This window comes from Pteronotus mesoamericanus, unplaced genomic scaffold (genome assembly GCF_021234165.1).
Source record: "Pteronotus mesoamericanus isolate MK-2021 breed Mesoamerican mustached bat unplaced genomic scaffold, CSHL_Meso_final contig_90, whole genome shotgun sequence".
Taxonomy (NCBI): Eukaryota; Metazoa; Chordata; class Mammalia; order Chiroptera; family Mormoopidae; genus Pteronotus; species Pteronotus mesoamericanus.
The window spans coordinates 15,493,654-15,512,202 of NW_026555277.1; the positions used below are offsets into that span (position 1 = coordinate 15,493,654).

Here is an 18,549-nt window from a genome sequence, read left to right on the forward strand (position 1 = left end):
AAAGAGAAAGACTCTGTCTTGAGGAAAAATAAAACTTTGTGTTATGAAATGAATATTTATATCTCCCCCAAATTCATATGTTGAAGCTCTAACCCCCAGTGTAACAGGATTTTAGGATGTGGCCTTTGGGAAGTAATTAGGGTTAAATGAGGTCATGAAAGTGGGGCCCTGGTCCAATGGGATTAATGTCATAATAAGGAGAGAAATGAAAGTTTGTATTCTCTTTTCTGTGCATGCAGAAAAAAAAGGATAGGTAAGCACACAGAAAGATGGCCGACACCTACAAATTAAGACAAGAGGCCTCAGAATGAAACACACCTTCTTTGCACCTTCATCTTGGACTTCTCAGCCTCTAGAACAGTGAGAAATAAATTTCTCACACAATCTATGATATTGGTATGGCAGTCTGAGAAGACTAGAATACTGCTCAATTAGGTCAGACCCTGAAAGTCTTGAGCAGAGGTTATCCTTGGTGGCAGATGAGAATTATGGGAATGTAATGTATCTGAAATGGTCTCCTGCAGAAATAGTGTGACCAGGGAATTAGGTCTAACATTGCTTGGATGGCAATGATTTTTGAATTTAGAATACAGCTTCATTTCTTTCCCCTCAAGCCTACTGAAAACCTAATGGAGAGATTTCTAGACTCACTGGTTTCTTGCTCTAGTGACTAACTGTTGTTCTGAGTAAACAAATTGCTAAGGAGCACATATTGGAAAGTAACTACGGGCAACATTCATGAGGACACAGAAGGTAGTTTTCAGTTATACCTTTTCTTGGTTCTTATCGTTCTTCTCATAAGGGCCACCTCCGCCTCCTCCACCTCCTCCTCCATCACCTCCTCCACCTCCTCCATCTCCACCTCCTCCTTCTTCTCCTCCACCATCTCCGGCTCCACTAACTGAAGGGCCCCCAAATCCACAGGAACTTCCAGATACTCCTTTGAACTGGAAAGTTCCCTCACTTGGTCTTTTTTCCACAGTCTCATTTTCCTTGTTTTCACTCTTCTTTCTGTTCTTTTCTACACAGGGCACAACACCAAGTTGAAGCAAGCATTCAACAATGTTTAGTGCCACATCACAGATGCGAGAACTGATGTCATGGTTAAGGACAAGATAAACAGCCTTCAGAACCACCTGGGAGAAGACAAAAATAAACAGAAGGTGGCTAAGTTACTAGGATTATCTCTTCCTGTATAGATTTGTTATTCTGTTTAATCAATTTCCCTTAGGATGTTCTACAAACTTGAATATAAATAATTTAGATAATTTTCAGATGTTTCTAAGTTTTTTTGGAACCTTGTTTATGTGCTTAATATAGAATACAAAGCACCCAAAGAATTAAAAATGCATATGTGTATTATCTCACTTAAGTATTCCCAAACTTGCCATGCTATAGAGAGTTAATGGGGATAGTGAAGCATAATGAATTAAGGGGAGAGTAATTATTTGCCCAAATGGAAACTTGCTCAATTGCTTTTTAAATCAAAGTATTTTAATCTTTTTCATTTTACTCTCTTCAATAATGGATAAAGAAAAAATGATTTCCTTATGCACATAATGGAACATTTGCACGTTCACAATTGTATTATTATTTACCCTTCAACTTTAAATATAAAATATTTTCATTTTTAAAGTAAGTCCTTTCTATTTTACTATTTTAAGTTATTTGCTGAACCAGGTTCCTTAATGTGAAAAAAAAAATTTTGTGAAATATAATTGTAAAATATAAGAACCCTTTCATTTGCTAATTACTATAATCAAAACAAGTATACTTGAGAATACAGTCTCAATATTTTAAATATTTTATTGGACTTGTTCATTTTCCCCTGCTACACAGGAGGTTTATAGTCATGTTGCTTTTATAACAAAAGAAAATAAACTGAGAATTTTTTTACTCTCATTCTAGAAAGAAGGAACTTAGCAAAACCCTCACATTAATATATATTTATATATATTATGTTCAGGATTCACTAATCTTTCAGGGTTAAAAATATTTAAATCTAATGTAATGCTCAAAAAAAAGGGAAAGGTGCATCTAAGAAGGTTAACACATTTGTGAAATTTTTTATATGGGTGCCTTTTTCATTTTAACATCCAACATTTCTAAGAATTTATATGCTCATTTCACACAGCATAGTAAAAACTGAACCAAAGAGTCAATATCTATAAAGCTTCAATAAGAAAAATTCTTGTCCCTTACTGAAAGATCAAGCATGCCATTCTTGTGAACAAAGTTATTGGTCCCATCAATGTGGTCTGTGTCCTCCAAGTAGCTGTAGTTTATGCAGGAGTCTGTGAGGCTTCGGGGCAGGTTCGCACATGCCAGGGGTTCATGTGGCATCTCTGGGATAGGCACCTGGTTGCAGAGCTTCCTCATATGCTCATTGAAAAAGTCTGCGTAGCCTACATTGAATGATGCCAATGTGGTATTGAAGGTTGCGACTGTGATAGTGGAGATCTGGGATCTCACTAATAAAAGGAAAACAATGTCTTAGTGTTCTCCATGTAAATTTGAAACATCACATTAGACACTTGTACTATTATTTAAAACAAGACCACAATCACAGGGGTAGCATTTACAGATATTTGACTTATAGTCTCAGAGCTATTCACAACTCCCATGGAAATGCTGCAGGTGTTATGACCATGTAATGAATACCTGATAAATGATGAAGGATATAGAAGAATGTGAATTCCATCTGGCCTCTTTAAGACTCAGGCTAGAATTTTACTTTTGTCAAATATGTGGATTTTACCCACTGTTAGATGACAGACCTTATTAATATAGTTAAACTAGTGTAGTTGAAGTATTTCCCTACAAGTTTGTGGCTGTTTAAATATTTGGTTTTATCTAGTATATTTAAGCAACAACAAGTATTCTTTTTTCTCATTTTCTTTGGAGTAATGGACATAAATCTGTGATGGCCACTAATGGTGTCATCAAATACTTGAAATACAGTCTAGGGAAAGGAGGGATGAATTTATGCTCACAGGCTAAGAGCACAGATTAAGAACCGTCTTGGATTTCACTAAGAGACATGTTTGCTCACATAAAGCACACAACGCATTTATCTGAAGTGGAAGCTGTCTGAAAAAGGAATTGGTGACTTCAGAAGGCTGTGACTTCCCTTCTGCTAAAGGCAAACAAACTCTTCAGAGGGACATGACAGAGAGGAATGAAGTCCTGAAGCTAGCTACCCTCCAAGTCTCATCTAGCCCTGTGGGTCTATGATCTTTGAAAATAAAGATTTATGGCGTGCCCTTGCTTTCTGTCTGAGACAGACGGGCTTCACACTGTGCTGTCCAATAGCTCTTACTACTAATGGAATTCTAAAAATGGGCTACGAGTCAATTACTAAGCAATATACACGAATGCATGTTTTGAGAAAGCACAGGGAGTCCGATGACAATGACAGTGGAACATGGAGTAAAAACAGGAAACCAGAAAAGGAACCTGAACTCCCGCCTGCAGGCGCCGCCTCCGACCCACCTTCCTTGACGGTGTTCTCGCCGTGGCTGTTGGAGTGGTCCGGCAGGTCGCTCACCAGGGTGTGATGGGAGTGCGAGTGCCTGGCACTCAGGCTCTCCATCTCAGTGGCTGCGTCAGAACTGCCCCGCCGGGTGAATTTCCCTGAGATGAGCAAGAGTAACACAAGGTGGGGGGAGGGGTTAAAATCTGCAAGACGCTCTGCCGAGATTTTGTCATTCTGAGAGGACAGCAGTGAGAGTGAGGGGGTATTAGGGAGCTTGTGAGGTACAGCCAAATCGCCGGACTTGACCTTGCCTTGGGAATACTCAGGATCAAGAGGATGGATGAAGTTGCCCGTGACAAGGTCAGTCCCAATCTAAGCCAAATGTCAGAAACCATCTGTTGGGCCCCAGCTAGCTGTCAGCTCTTAAATTTAAGCTAGCCTTCTTAATATGTCACCCAGAGAGGAAAAAAAAGTTTCCTTCTCTCCTTTGCTCTTTCTTAGCATTCAAGTTAAATAAATTGTGTCTTTGGATTCATAATGAAAGCTAAAGCCCATGACCCTCTATGGCTATGCTTCCACATCCAGAATATTTAAGAAATAGGGCCATTACCTAATTATATAAGAAGTCCTCAATAATTAATTCAATTTTCTGAATTTCTTTAGCTGTGAAGACACAGTACTATTTTGGACTGAGAAATCTCACATTTGGGCCCACATTTCTTGACTAGTCAAGGAAGATCCTGGTTTGCCTGGGAGCCCTAGAAACAGATTCCTAAACAGGTCACTCAAGCCCTGCCCTACTCTGGAAGGTCCTTGCAGTCACCTAAAATGGTGGTTTGCCAGCCTCCTTTTTCAATGCCTCGCCTGTCTTCTCCAAGCCCAGAGAAACTTCCGAAGGAGAACGTGCTGCGGGTGGGGGACACATCCAGGTGGTCCTCGTGAAGCAGGAACGGCACTCCCATCCTCCGCGGCCTCCTCTTCCCTGTGTGGTGTAATGGGATGGAGCCTTTCCTCTCTCGGTCTTCTTTGCGGCTCTTGAACTACGAGGGTGAAAGGGGAAGAGTAGGGCACAAGCCAAAGGAGAGGTTCTAGTTTGCTTCCCAAGGGCTCCCTGACCTGCCATAAAACACAGGAAATGTTCCAGGAAGAGGTGACCCAGAAAGTCACTGAGTATCATAGAGATGGAAGACATTTCCACAATGTGTTTAAAGAGTGGAAAAAAATTAAGCAAAAGGTAACAAGTCCTCGAGGTCTTATTGCTGGGTTGAGTTAGAGAAACGCTTCTCCAAGTGTGGTCTTTGGACCAAACACATCAGGGTCACCTGGGAAATTGTCAGAAATGCAGATTCTCCGATTCAACCCAGAGAAACTGGATCAGAAACTCAGAAGGTGAGGCTCAGCAATGCATGTTTAATAAGCCTTTTTGGTGGTTTTGATACATGGTAAAAATGGAAAACTACTGAGTCACAGCATGGGATTCCTGAGTCACCATTTGGACAAGCCAGTATTTTCTGTTCCATTTTTTAAGATTGAAGTCAATTGCTTCAGCCAGACAACGTCAATGTTCATAAGGAGAGTCAAAGGAAATGCGGAGCATGTATTGGTATACACCCATTACTGCTACCAGTCAAGTTCAAGATCCAGTATAAATAAGAGTTTAGAATTATTTAGGAAGCTTTTAAAACATACCAATGCCTGGGCCTAACCTTCAGCAATCTTGACTGAATTGGTCTGGAGTCAGGCCTGGGCACTTGAATTTTTGAAAGCTCCCCAGAGATACTCATGTACAGTCAGTATTGTAAAGTTCTTTTTCTCCTACAATGGTAGACATTTTTAGAAAAACTATGACCATTTCCTATTATTGTATATCAACGAAAATGGACATGGCATCTTCCTTAGCAATACTCTGAGCTCACAGATGAGTCAGTAATAGGTTCTGTGTTTTTCATGAACATCATTAATCATTTTGAAAAATAGAATATGAAGCTGTTACACATATATTATTTGACACATATTATTTTCTATTTGATTAGCTCCACATACTTACAAAAAAAGAGACACTGAGTAATGGAGTCATTGGAGCATGAACTAATATTTAGTTAAATGACCTAGTTTTGAGTTTGGATTCCACCTTTCACAAACTACCTAAAGTCTGTAAGACTTGGTCTCTCTCTCTCTCTCTGAATAATAATTACATTTATAGAGTACTTACTAAATGCCAGTAACAGTAAGGACTTCACATGCATTATCTCACTTAATCCTCATAACCTACTGAAGTAAGTATAATATGTACACATTTTACAGATGAAGAAACTGATATATGGCTTTGAAAACCATATATATCATTTAGAATACTGATACATTATCATTTGGCCAAAATCACACCGGTTGAAAGGGGCAGAGCTGGAATTTGAACCCTGATCAACTGACTCCCAAGTATATGCTTTTACTACTTTGCACTAAAGATGTTACTTTTAATTTCCCATTTGTAGGGTTCTAACTCCTTGAGGATGCTCAATAAATGTTGAATGGAAACTTACACTGTGACTTAGCCTGCTGTGGCAGTAGACTAGTGGTCTGCTATAAAGATTTTTTTCTACTTAATTAACAAAGCTTAGTTGTTTTGTTGTCTTTAAAACAGAGATGACCTCAAGGACAAATGTTCCATGATATTCCCACCACTCTGAGAAATGAAGTAAGACTCAGTTTCTTACATGCAAAATGGGGAAAATAAGAATCTCATAGGATTGAATGAGAGAACCATTTATACAAAGTGCTTGATAAAATGAGATGAACCATAAACATGTATGCTACCCTCATAGCTATCTCAACTACTTCCACCATCACACTAGTGAAAGCACATCATTAGCATTGAGCTTTGTAGCAACATTCAGAATGAGCAGCACAAAGGCGCACAGAGGTCATGCTGCAAGCCAGTGTTACACCTGTGAGCTGACTTCTGTTCCCTGAGGTCCCTTTACCATCCCATACTGCAGCACAATCAGAAGCACCTCATGTTTTATTTTTATTACCGAAAGCACAAGTGGCTCTACTCACTTTCTTAAAAATGTTCATGCCGAGGTCTGAAGAAAGATCTGGAACTGCAGACCTACGGAGATTGGTCAACGAAACCTTGGAAAAGGCCTCCGGACTGAGAGATTTTTCCTCTTCATTACACTTCATGGTGAGGTCCTTAATAAACAATAAAGGGAGACTTAATGATCGAGGACTTACGGTGCTATAGCCAAATAAATACTTACTGAGATGTCATATTTTTACTAGAAATATGCCTACTGTATTGTTATCTATGAAATATTTAACTGTAGCCAGACTTTCAGAATCCAAATTCTGGGTAATTTCTGAGGAGATAAATTTATAATAACTTTAACCTCTGTTTGGAGTTGTCAACAATAAGATCATGAAGCTCCAGATTCAGGAAAGCTAAGAAAATAGGGATGAGAGAGGTATCTTTTTCTCTTCTTATTAAAAAAATGTGGCTTTCCATTCAATGATTCACCAAAGGAGATATTTACTTTGGGCATAATCAGCAACTACGAAAACAGAGTATATTTCCTTTACTCTCTGATATTGCATTGCTCATGTTTATTTTCAGCATATGCAGACTTTTTCAGACACAGTCAATTTACATTTAAGTAAACCCAAACAACTGGAACACACCGCTAATCACACTTTTCTCTACATATTCAACACATGGTGTAGATGAGAAAGAGGGACAGAATAGGTATTCAAGTTGATATAAGGATATTAATTTATCAAAAAGTGATTTTTCAGGGGACGTTATCACATCAATATACAATAGTTTATAATAAATAGCAAGACTATATATCAAAAAACTATATTCCTAATGATGACATTGAGGTAATAGATAATGTTGAGTTATGCAAAAGAGGTTAAATCATATTCAGTAAAACTCTAGCATCACACATTTTGTGATATCAGTAATCAACAGATTATATGTGAAAACTCTCTATTAAGTAGTGCTTTGATTATCTAAGGCCCAATTTTCCATTATTTCAGATCAACAGAGGCTTACTCTAGATTAGTGTGTGGAAAAGGCATTCAGATAACACTCCTTTGAATGGCAAATTAAATGCTAATGAGCAGCAAAAGGGTCCAGCAGTAAAAGATGGAAGGGAAAGGGTAACAATATCACAGTAACCCACTGACCAAACAGTCAGCGCTGGAATAAGTAGGAGCTGGATGCACAGAAGAAAAAGAGAATCTGTTATGACCAAAGCTGTTGATTCGAATGACAATGGTCGGAGTCTCTCTTACTTGGGTTTTGTGCGTATTCACCAGTGAGGGAGCTGCCGCCACCATTGAGCTACTCCTGGGTCTGGGCAGGAGAGGAATGTCTGGTTCTGGGGGCTTTTCTGGCTTCTCCTCCAGCATGTGTCGCAGCCTTTGCAGATAGTACATCAGAGACCACTGAGTGCCTTCCTCAGACCAATGGGGCTGGAGTAGGCAGCGAAGAACTGCAACATCAAAGTAGGTGGCATAGCGGGACCTTTGGCATGGAGGTATCACAAGAGAGACCCTGTTTCCAATGGCAAAAAGATGATTATGTTGGTAGTTACACACTCCAAGGGGTGGCACATGGCTTATCACTCTGTTTTTCTCATTTGTTCATTTACTCATTTACTGATTTTCTACTGGTTTACTCTAATAGCCTCCTGATTGAGCTCATTCCATTTTTGCTACACACTACCTGGAAGTACAGACATCAGAGAGTGGTAGAAATAACCCAGGTGGATGGCATTTCAATCAGAGGGAATAATGCCTACAAAGGTACAGAATTTTTAAAACATCATGAATTTGGGGCCAGTAGGGGAAAATCACAAATAATTGATATAGCTGGTGAATAATTTGGGTGGTGGACAATGGCCAGAATCTATAGACAGAGATGAGGCTCAGATCATATCATTTTTATTAAACTAAACTATGAGGTTTGACCTTCAGCTCGATAGAAATGGGAATGCTACTTGTGTACTTCATTGGGCTATTTTAATTTCAATGGCGATATTATGTTAATAAGACAAGGAAACTGCAAATATTAAACAAACAAAAGTTATACTTTGAGGGAAATGAAACTATTTTGAAAACTCATTTTATATATCTATGTAATTTAGCAAAACCAATTTTTAAAAACTTGAGATATAAAGATTCTGGAGTTCTATTATTCAATTTAAACATGTGACATATTAATTACTTAGTCATAATTTAAGTGTATTATAAAATAGTTTTAAGCAATTGCTCAGTATAATACATCATCCTAGGGGATATGAACATGAGTAAATTTAACTTCCTTGCCTTGAGGAACGTATGGTCCTGTGAAAATGATAGAAAATAAATAACAAATTATAAATTTAGAATGTCTGGGATCCAGTATGTAATCTTAAATCTAAACTTAACTGCCAAATATAATTTCTTCCTAAATTAGATAATACAAAAGTAAAATTTTTGTATCCTGCTACCAACTAGCAAATGGTGCTACCCACACATGAAGAGCTTAAGGAAAAAAAAAGCAGCCACTTAGAATAAGAGAAATTTTCCTAAGTTTCCCAGACCCATATTTTTTTTAAATGAAGGTTATAATCCATTATTGGTTCAAAAGATTAATTCAAAAGGATATGACTGCTATTAAAATGATAACCAGAATAAAAACCATCAGAATGTAACAAATTGAGTAAAGATTTGTGTGGTTGGTGAAACTTTTGTTTCACTTCACATCTCTGTCATGAGTCCTAAGTCCTTGGAAAAATTTCATTTTCAGTAGAGAGAAGGGAAAAAGAGGCTGATAGCTCCAGAATAACATCAGGAGTTTATTAGGGTACTTACGGATAAAAGCAGCTTCTTGGGTGGCAACAAAATTGTAGATCATAGATCTCCACACCCAAAAAATGATGGGGCTTGTTATACATACCCAAGTGGCAAGTATTAACACAGGTTGTTTGTAACTACTGCTCTATGTGATTGTTAAAAGCAATATAATCCAAAACAGTAAACTATTTAATGGGCCCACTTAGCTATGTAGAATATTCTCTTCAGGTGATAGGGGCCCACCCTTCCAGGGTGAACTGGCTTCCTGCCTAAGATAGTGTCTGTCACTTTAACACCCGAAATCATTTTGCCTAACATGAATAAAATGTGTTTTTTACTTTGGGTTGCAGTAAAAAGTTCAAATATACAAACCCAGACCAGTTCCCAGTGCCCTGTGAGTCATTTTCATAGCCTTTCAACTTCTCTGTCAAAGTACTTGTTGCATTTCTCTGTTTCTACGGTCATTAATGCTGTCATTAGTACCATAGCCTGGCCTACTGAGAGGCAATTGCCTTTGGACACAGTGGTTTTGCATGTCAATGATATCTTGTCTAATATGCTTGAATATTTTAGTTTGACAAGTAGCAAACTAAATATGTTAAAATTCAGTCACATAAGGTGCTACAATACTAATTATTTAACTGAGTTGGCAATCAGATCAAGAAGAGAAGTTTTCTATAACCAGCTAAGTTCCCATATATGCTATGCTAGAGTTCATCTATTTTCTAGGGAAGGAGAATACTCTTCAGACATCAGCTGCCAGGCAACTTTCAATCCATCAAAGAATCCCATAGCTTATCCTTCCAACCACTTTTCATCAATACCGCAGACACCAACGTTTCTCACTAGGGATCCTTCTAGGCTCATTGCTTTTTCCCTCCTTCCTCCACACCTCTGCACAAACCCTTCCAAAAGACTGAAAAATCCAGCCCTCTAATCACAGGGTTGGTATTCCAGGAAACCAACCCCTAGCCTCAGGTGCATTCCAAATGTCATCTTTAACATAACAAAAGACTTTTTTTTATCACTCTGAGCCATTGGAAGTTCTAAGGGTTTTAGAAGACTTTGCCAGTTTCTTACAGAAAATGCTATATATTTCTTATATATGCTTATGTAATTCTTACTATAAATTACAATATCATAAATTCCAACCAAAATTCCAAAGGGATTTATGTCATAAATCAACAGGACTGTTCTTAAATTTAACTGGATGAATGAATAAAAATTTGAGAGTAATTAAGAAAGATTTAAACAAGATTATGAAGAGTATAAATTGCCAGATATTAATCATGTTTTACAACAATATATTTAGCCAATGTACTACTGATTTAGGAATAGACAGGGGTTCAATGGTATACAATGTGGAGCTACAAAATATTCAAATATTTGTAAGAATTTAATATATAAAACAGATCATGCATCAAATTACTATAAAGGATATATTTGTCAATATATAATATTGTCATAATTGGCCTACTCTTCAGAAAAATTTAATTAGGCCTATATTCCTCAAATAAAATCAAGAGAGATTAAGATTTAAATGCAAACATATGAAACTATAATAGTACTAGAAAAATATTTTGGCTATTTTTTATAATTGTGGCATAGAGAAGAACTTTATAATGATGAAAACAGAAGCAGCTTGAGGGCAGGAGCAGTCTGTTCTCTGTTTGGGAGTCTGTTTCTATTTTGTTTTTTAGTTTATTCGGTTCATTATATTCCACATGTTTCACTAAGTAAACAATAAAAGTCGTTTTTGGTAATGGTAATCAAACGTCTATCTAATTAACATGTGAGAGAAAAATTTACAAAACTGACTAAGGATGTTATGGGGACAGTTTATTGTATGATATGATGGAAATGTTCTTTCCAACTCTAATATCCTATGATTTTACAAGTTATTTGGTAGAAAAGCATAAAAAATAAAGACTTTATTCTAAATTATATATGTAAAAATAATGAAGAGTACATATGCACAAAATTAATGTTTATACCTACCTAATGACCTCATAGATGATATTCATTGTTAAAGAAATACCTTTTAAATTTTCATATGCTATAATTAGCATATACTTTTTTATATGCTTAGAATAAATAACATGCTATGACAAAAAAAAGACTGTTGAAAAAAGTAAGAATTGCTTTAATCTATTTTCCAAGTAACTGTGGGTTCAGGAAGCCAAGCTATTATTATTTGGGGTTGGACATGCATTTAGGGGCATCCAAGGCAGCACTTTGGAAGTAATCTACTGAGGTAGAGAGCTGTGGAAATCAGTCTTGACCCCATGTAGTATTTAATGAAGCAGAAATTAAGTCTATGCATACAATAATTAAAGATGAAATCTCACATTAATTTGAACAAACTGGCTACCTGTTCACTGATTTCAGAGTTCAGGGAAGAGTTATGTTCAGTTTAGTCAAGGTCAGGGCAAAAGAGATGATAAATTGGATTTGTTTGATATAAGCAGGCAGCTTTTATTCCTAGGATGTATGACTTGCTTTGTTATTATAGTTCTCTTCATTTCTGATTAATACGTGAACTCTTCCAATGAAGATATATTATCATTAGCATTTTCTGAAAGGTCTACCTTGTGCATCATTTCCATGGCAACTAGCCACTGGAGCTAGGCAGAGAAAAGACCTAATTAATTCTTCTGAAGTGTCATCATTTTATATCTAATTCACACATACATGTGCAGTGGGTGATTGTGTGCATATATGTGTCAAAGAATGCATATATATGAAGATGTTTAAGTATGACAATATCAAAGATGGAAAAAACAATGTCCTTCCAAAAAGCGTGACCCTTCAATATTAGTTGACTTTGTCTTTACAGGCAAATCAGATTAGGGTATTAACAAATTTTATCAAAGAAAAAAACAATCACTTGATATTTATATTTGCAAATTCCCAAAGCTTACTATGGTTGAGAAAAATACAGTAAGATATATAAGTTCCTGAATATGACCTTAAGATTTCCCCCTGATATTTTTAATAATTTTTAAAAGTCAGACAGAAGCATAGTATTTGTGGTAAGAAATTCCTTACACTTAAATAAAACTTTTTAGAATATGTGCAGAACAGAATTAGTAAAGGAAGAATATGAGGATACTTAATAATTGATATGAAGAAAATGCACGGTCATAATAATTATCATATATAAAATGATGGTGACATTATCATTACTCTTGGTTGAAGCCAGCCTCCAAAATAGGCCCCAATGGTCTCTGCCTGTTGGCAGTCACGCCTTCGTGCAGTCCCCTCTCACTCTTTACCACGGTTGGCTGGTGCAATCCATAGAATATAGCAGAACTGATGCCACATCTCTTTAGATATTAGGTTATAAAAGACACTAAAACATTTATCTTGGTTGCTTCTTCCCTTTCTGTAATAATGTGTTTTGGAGAAAACCAGCAGTGTCATGAGCAGCCCTATGGAGAGATCCTGATGGGGAAGAACTGAAGTGTTAGTCCTAAGTGAGCTTGAAAGCAGCGTTCAGCCAGCCAAGCCATTAGATGACTTCAGCCAGGGCCAGCATCTTGAAGACCCTTGGCCAGGACCACTTAGCTAAGCTGGTTCTGGCCTTATGATCCTCAGAAGCTGTGTGAAGTAATAAATCTCATTTGTTTTAAGCTGCTAAGATTGAGGGTAATTTGTTATACATTGACTGATTGCTAATACGAATTGTGGCACCAAAATAAAACCCTAAATTTTGGAAATGGACATGGAACCAGCCAATAGGCAGAGGCTGTAAAGACTGTGAAGTGTGTCAAACCATAAAAGCATAAATTGCCTTGCACAGATTGCTAAAATAAATTCTGAACTTTGAGGATGCTACAGATGAGGGCTTAGGAGAGTAAGAAGCATATTATTGGAAGCCAGAGCAGGGAGGGTCCTTGTTTGTAGTGGCAGAAAGCTGCCTGCTGTGTGATGTGGAAAGTTAGACATGTATAACAAATTCGGTGATCTAAGGTTTCCAAGGAAAGTGCTGAAGGTGCTTTCTGATTTCTTCTTGCTACTTACTCTAAGTTGAGAAAGGAGATATATGAATTCAATAAATATCTGTTAAAAACTAATTAGCTGGGACTTAATGATTTTAAAAATTCTCAGCCCTTCCAGATGGGAAATGCTAAAATTAAGAAATGGCTTCCTCGTAAAGAACATAGAACAAATAAAATAAGCTACCTATTCTCAAGGGCCTTATAATCTAGTTTGCCAGATTATACACTGCAGAATCAAATACATGGTAACTAGAAGTTCTAATGAAGTGGTGAGGGAGCATGGAGAAAGGGTCATAAAAGGCTTCACAGAGAGGATGTGCCCTTTAAGTTGCACCTTCAGTGACTTGTAGCTTTTGGCAGGGAGAAGAGGTATAATAGGGCTCCATATCACTTTTTGTTTATCCTGACAAAGGATCATCTTGCCTGAGATATTCCAGAATAACCACATCTAGACTTTCAACAGGGAGCAGTCATGTATTTCAGTAAAATGCCAAACACATAATCAATGGAAAGTGCAGAACGTGCAAAATAATTTACTCATCTGTATGCATAAGCCAGACAATGTTTGATCTCTGAGTCAGCAAGGAGGAATGAATCATTGCTCCTGTCCTCAAGGTGCTTCTGTTTTAATTAGGGAAACTGGGAAGAAAATATGACTTTCATTTTACAGATTGTATAAAAAAGGGACACTTAACCCAAGTTGGAGAGCTTAAGCAAATTTTAATGGACAGATTTTTGAGTCATAACCTGGAGGATTTTGATTAGATGAAGGAAGAAAAAGCAGTGTAACATGAGGAACAAATTATTCCCAACTCAGAATTTGAAAGTGAGCATGGAACATTTAAGGAATTCTAAGTAACTTGGCAGGGTAAAGAATAAATGTGAAAAAGAAATGGCAGTAGAGGAGAGGGGAAAGGTAAGCCTGCACATGATCGAAGAGTTTGCCTATGCTTCCTAAGGAGTTTGAAATGTATCTTGGAATCTATGGGTGGCCTATGAAGGTATGTTAGACAATGAAAAAGAAATGATTAGATATGTACTTTAAATCATTTTTGTAATAGTATATATGTAATGTATTAGGAGGAGAAAATGCTAAGTGTAGAGATACCAGTTAGCAGCAATTGTAGAAATCCAAAGATCTGGACTAAGGCAATGATTATGGTTGGAGAGAAGGGGAAGGTTGTGTGAGATTAAGGAGGCAGAGTGTAAAGGCCTTGGGGTGGAGTGAACCTCATACTTTTAACTAGGATGTCTGGGTTGACAGTGATACCATCTACTGAGATAAGGAATGTAGAAGAATGCAGTTGGTTTTAGAGAGGATGAGTTTTAGGTGTCTGGGAGGTACAGGAAGAGATGTCTATCACTCTCTTGATTACATAAGTATGGAGCTCCAAAGCATTGTCTAAATTGAATATAAAGTTTTCAGAGTCCTTAACATATAGCTAGTGGCTTAAACTATGGCAGTGACAGCAAGATCACTCAAGAGGGAGAATGTGGAAGGAGAGGAAAATACCAACAGTAGAGGAATGCTGTGGGAGAGAAGCCAAAGAAAAAGTCTGGAAAAGGTCAGTTAGAGAGGTAAGGAGAAACAAACAAACAACAAAAACCATAGAGGGTAATATGAGAAAAGTCAAAGGAGCAAGGGTTGGAATAGTAGTGATACTACCAGGTCCACTTAGACAAGACCTATATAAGGGCTGAGCTTCAGACTTATTGGGAGAGATCAGGGGAAATAACCAAAACTTTTCTTTTTTAAATGAGGGATCAAAGAGAAAAGAGGGTTCCATTAAAACATAATTTAGGAGATGAGTAGGTCACTAGAGAAGCTCAACTGTTCTCTTTCTAAAGATCTAACTTTTCATGGGGGAGTAGTGAAGGGTGTGAACCATGGAATTGGCTAGGTTGGGCTCAAACCTTGCTTTTCCACTTGTCAGCTGTGTGTCCTTGAGTACCTCATTTAATCCCTATGCCTCATTTCCTCATCTTTCTTTTCCTCCCTCCCATGGATTCCAGAGAGAGAGAAAGGGTGAGAGAGAGAGTGAGAGAGAGAGAGAGAGACATTGATGTGAGAGAAACATTGATCGGTCGCCTTCTATATGCACCCTGACCAGGGATCGAACCTGCAACCTAGGTACGTGCCCTGACTAGAAATCAAACTCACAACTTTTTGGTGCACAGGATGATGCTCCAACCAGCTGAGCCACCTGGCCAGGGCTCAATTCCCCATCTTTAAAGAAGGAATAATGTCTTCTTTGCAGGCTGTTGTGAAAATTAAACTCATTTACTTATTCAATACCTTTCATTAAAGGCCATGTGTCAAGCACTAGAGATAGAGGAGAGTTAAAAAGAACTGATCCCTCTTCTTTGGATTTTACAGTATAGAGAAAAAGATAGCTATTAGACAAATAATCACATAAGTATTTAAATTATGATTGCCATGTATGTCATGAGAGAGAACAAGAAGTTCTGTGACAGTGTTTAACCTGGTTGACCTGTCAAAACTTCTCTAGGGAGTAAGGAAATGATATTTAAATTGAGCCTTGAAGCATAAGGCGTTGCTTAAGTGAAGATAAATGGAAGAATGATTCAGGCAGATGGATTAACATACTCCAAATCGCAGAGCTAAGGAGAAGTTTACAGCACATGAAGATCTCCCAAAAGGTTGGGGTTTAGTGACTGGGCTGTGGGGAGAGGCACAACATTAGACTAGAGAACTAGGTGGCAGCCAGATGAGGTGGGCCTAGAAGGGCATATCAAGGATTTTAAATTTTACTTTGATAGCAAGGAACAATCATTAAGAGTGAAAATGTAGGAGTAGCAGGACTAATATTCTCCACGAGTATGTATGTTCTCTGTTGGGTGGTGGTGACAGCGAATGAGAGGTGACTAATAAGTGGGCTCTTGCAGCACCACAGGCAGGAGGCGATGAGTGGCTTGACTGATGGAGATGGTCTGAGGGACGGGTGGAGGCAGGCACATCCAGAATATTTTTCTATATGGTTCTTCTCTGCCTTTATTATCTCATAAATTTAATCACCATTCACCCAGTGACTCAAGGCAAAAACCTGCGTTACTGCTTGATTCCTTTCTTTTGCTCACTCCGCACAGCCAGTCATGCCAGCTCTACCCCTCAAATGTACCCCAATTCCAACCTCATCTCAGCTTTTCCACCCGTACTACCACCACTCTAACCAAGTCACAGCCTCTCTCACCTGGATCATTAGTCTCCTAACTAGTCTCTGAATCCACTTTTGCTTCCTGATACTATTTCCCATAAATCATCTGGAGTGTTTAAAAAGTGTAATTCAGTTAATGGCACTCCATTGCTCAGACAACTCTAGTGGCTTCTCATCACATGTGAAATGATATCCAAACTTCTTACCACATCCTCTCAGGTCCTGCATGACCTGATCCTTCACAACATCTCTGATTCCCTACAACCTACCCCCTTGCTCACCCCTCTCTGGTCACAGTAGCCTTCTTGCTGTTCCCAAACACACTGGGTTTTATTTCCACTTTGGAGCCTTTAGACTTGGTGTTCCCTCTGTTCAGAATGCTCATCCTGATCCTCCTGAGATCTCCCTGAGGCTGCCTCCTTCATATTATTCAGTTCTCTGAAAGAGAGCCCACCTTCCATCCCATTGCTTTGTTTTTTACCTTCAGAGTCTAAGAGTAACCTGAATATAATTTTATTCATTTGACTGCTCCATTTTAATCTATCTACCCTTCTAGAAAATGTGCTCTTTGAGGACAAGAATTTTGACACTGCTGCAACGCCAGTGTCTAGAAGAAACTTAAAAGATATAGAAATGAGCAAATAAATTAAAATTTAGATAATACTGTAACTATAAAGATGTAGTTCTGTTTTTGACACATTAAAAATGTCCAGTAAAAGGTAGATCTTATTGTTATCTCTCTAGCCTGTGCCCAAAGTAACTACCTCGCCCCCAAACCTGGTTGAATTATGTCTTTGTCAGTAAGTTATTATTGTCATAAAATAAAATGGGAGCTTTGGTGTCCGTGTATGGGGAGGGGTCAGCATGACAGCTATTTCTGAATAAGTGGAAAACTTTAATACTATGGGAAAAGTCTGTACGTCTTCAAGAAGACTTTGGTGGACACACTTGTGGTAGACCCCTGAGTCCCGTCTGGCTGTGGTCACATCCTTTATAAAATCCTCTTTTGAGTGAGCATAGGACCTGTGACTTTCTTAAAATAAGTAAAATGTGGCAAAGGTGGCATAATGCCAGTCTTATAATTAGGTAATTTTATATGACAAAGGTGGTAAGATGTCACTCCTGTGATTATATAACAGTATAAAGATTCTGCATTAGCAGACTGAAATTAGATAGAATTTCTCTCGCTTGCTGCTTTTGAAGAATAAGGGGTCATATTGTGAGTTGGCTTATGAAGAGAGCCACACGGCAATGAACTGTGGGTGCCCTGTAGGAACTGAGAGCAACCCTTGCACATTAGCCAGCAAGAAAACAGGGCCCTCAATACTGCAACCACAAGGAGATGGATTCTGCCAATAGCCTGAGGGGGCTTGCAAATAGATCTTCCACACTCAAGCTTATGATGAGACTGAAGCCCATCCCGACACCAGGATTTCAAGCTGATAAGACCCTGAAGCAGAGAACTCAGCTGCATTGCACCTGGATTCCTGGCATACAGAAGTTGTGAAATAATAAGTGTGTGTTGTTTTAAGCCAGTAAGTTGTTGTAATTTATTACGCAGCAGTAGAAAACTAATACAGGAACAATAGACAGAAGCTACAGAAAAGCAACTTTTGGTCAAATATAAGAAGGATATTCCACTAAATACAGCCATCAAAAAATGATATGAGCTTCATCAGAAAATACTAAATTCCTCATTGCTGAAAGTGTGTAAGTGGTTAAAATGTTGTTAGTGCATCAGATTGGATTGGTTGTCCTCATGGGTTCCTTCCACATTAAAAATGATTTTAAGTACTCATCTGCACCATTGATCTGGTACAGTAAACCATGTGAATAAGCACAAGCAATCTGGTTACACAACTGAAGTTGTCAAAAATTCATATTCTTAACCGGCAAAAGATCATTCAACTGGCTCACTTGCTTTTAAAGTTCAAAATGAAGACACAAAGATCAACAACTATTTACATGTTATTTTTGAAAAGTACTACATAGTAGTATTTTGGTTAAAAAGCAATTATATTCATATGGCTCTATGCTTTCAACAATTCTAAGAAAT

At 37.9% G+C, this 18,549-nt stretch overlaps 1 protein-coding gene across 1 annotated transcript in view; it reads right to left on the reverse strand.

Moving 5' to 3' along the window:
* The window catches only part of UNC80 (unc-80 homolog, NALCN channel complex subunit), a 180,644-nt gene that overhangs the window by 143,118 nt on the left and 18,977 nt on the right, over positions 1–18,549 (reverse strand). The window contains exons 8-13 of the mRNA XM_054585709.1: positions 7,772–8,033; positions 6,533–6,667; positions 4,299–4,515; positions 3,493–3,633; positions 2,203–2,471; positions 771–1,136 (exon numbers count right to left, since the gene is read on the reverse strand). Of these exons, the coding sequence (XP_054441684.1) occupies positions 771–1,136; positions 2,203–2,471; positions 3,493–3,633; positions 4,299–4,515; positions 6,533–6,667; positions 7,772–8,033 (1,390 nt within the window). The remainder of the gene's footprint in view (positions 1–770; positions 1,137–2,202; positions 2,472–3,492; positions 3,634–4,298; positions 4,516–6,532; positions 6,668–7,771; positions 8,034–18,549) is intronic.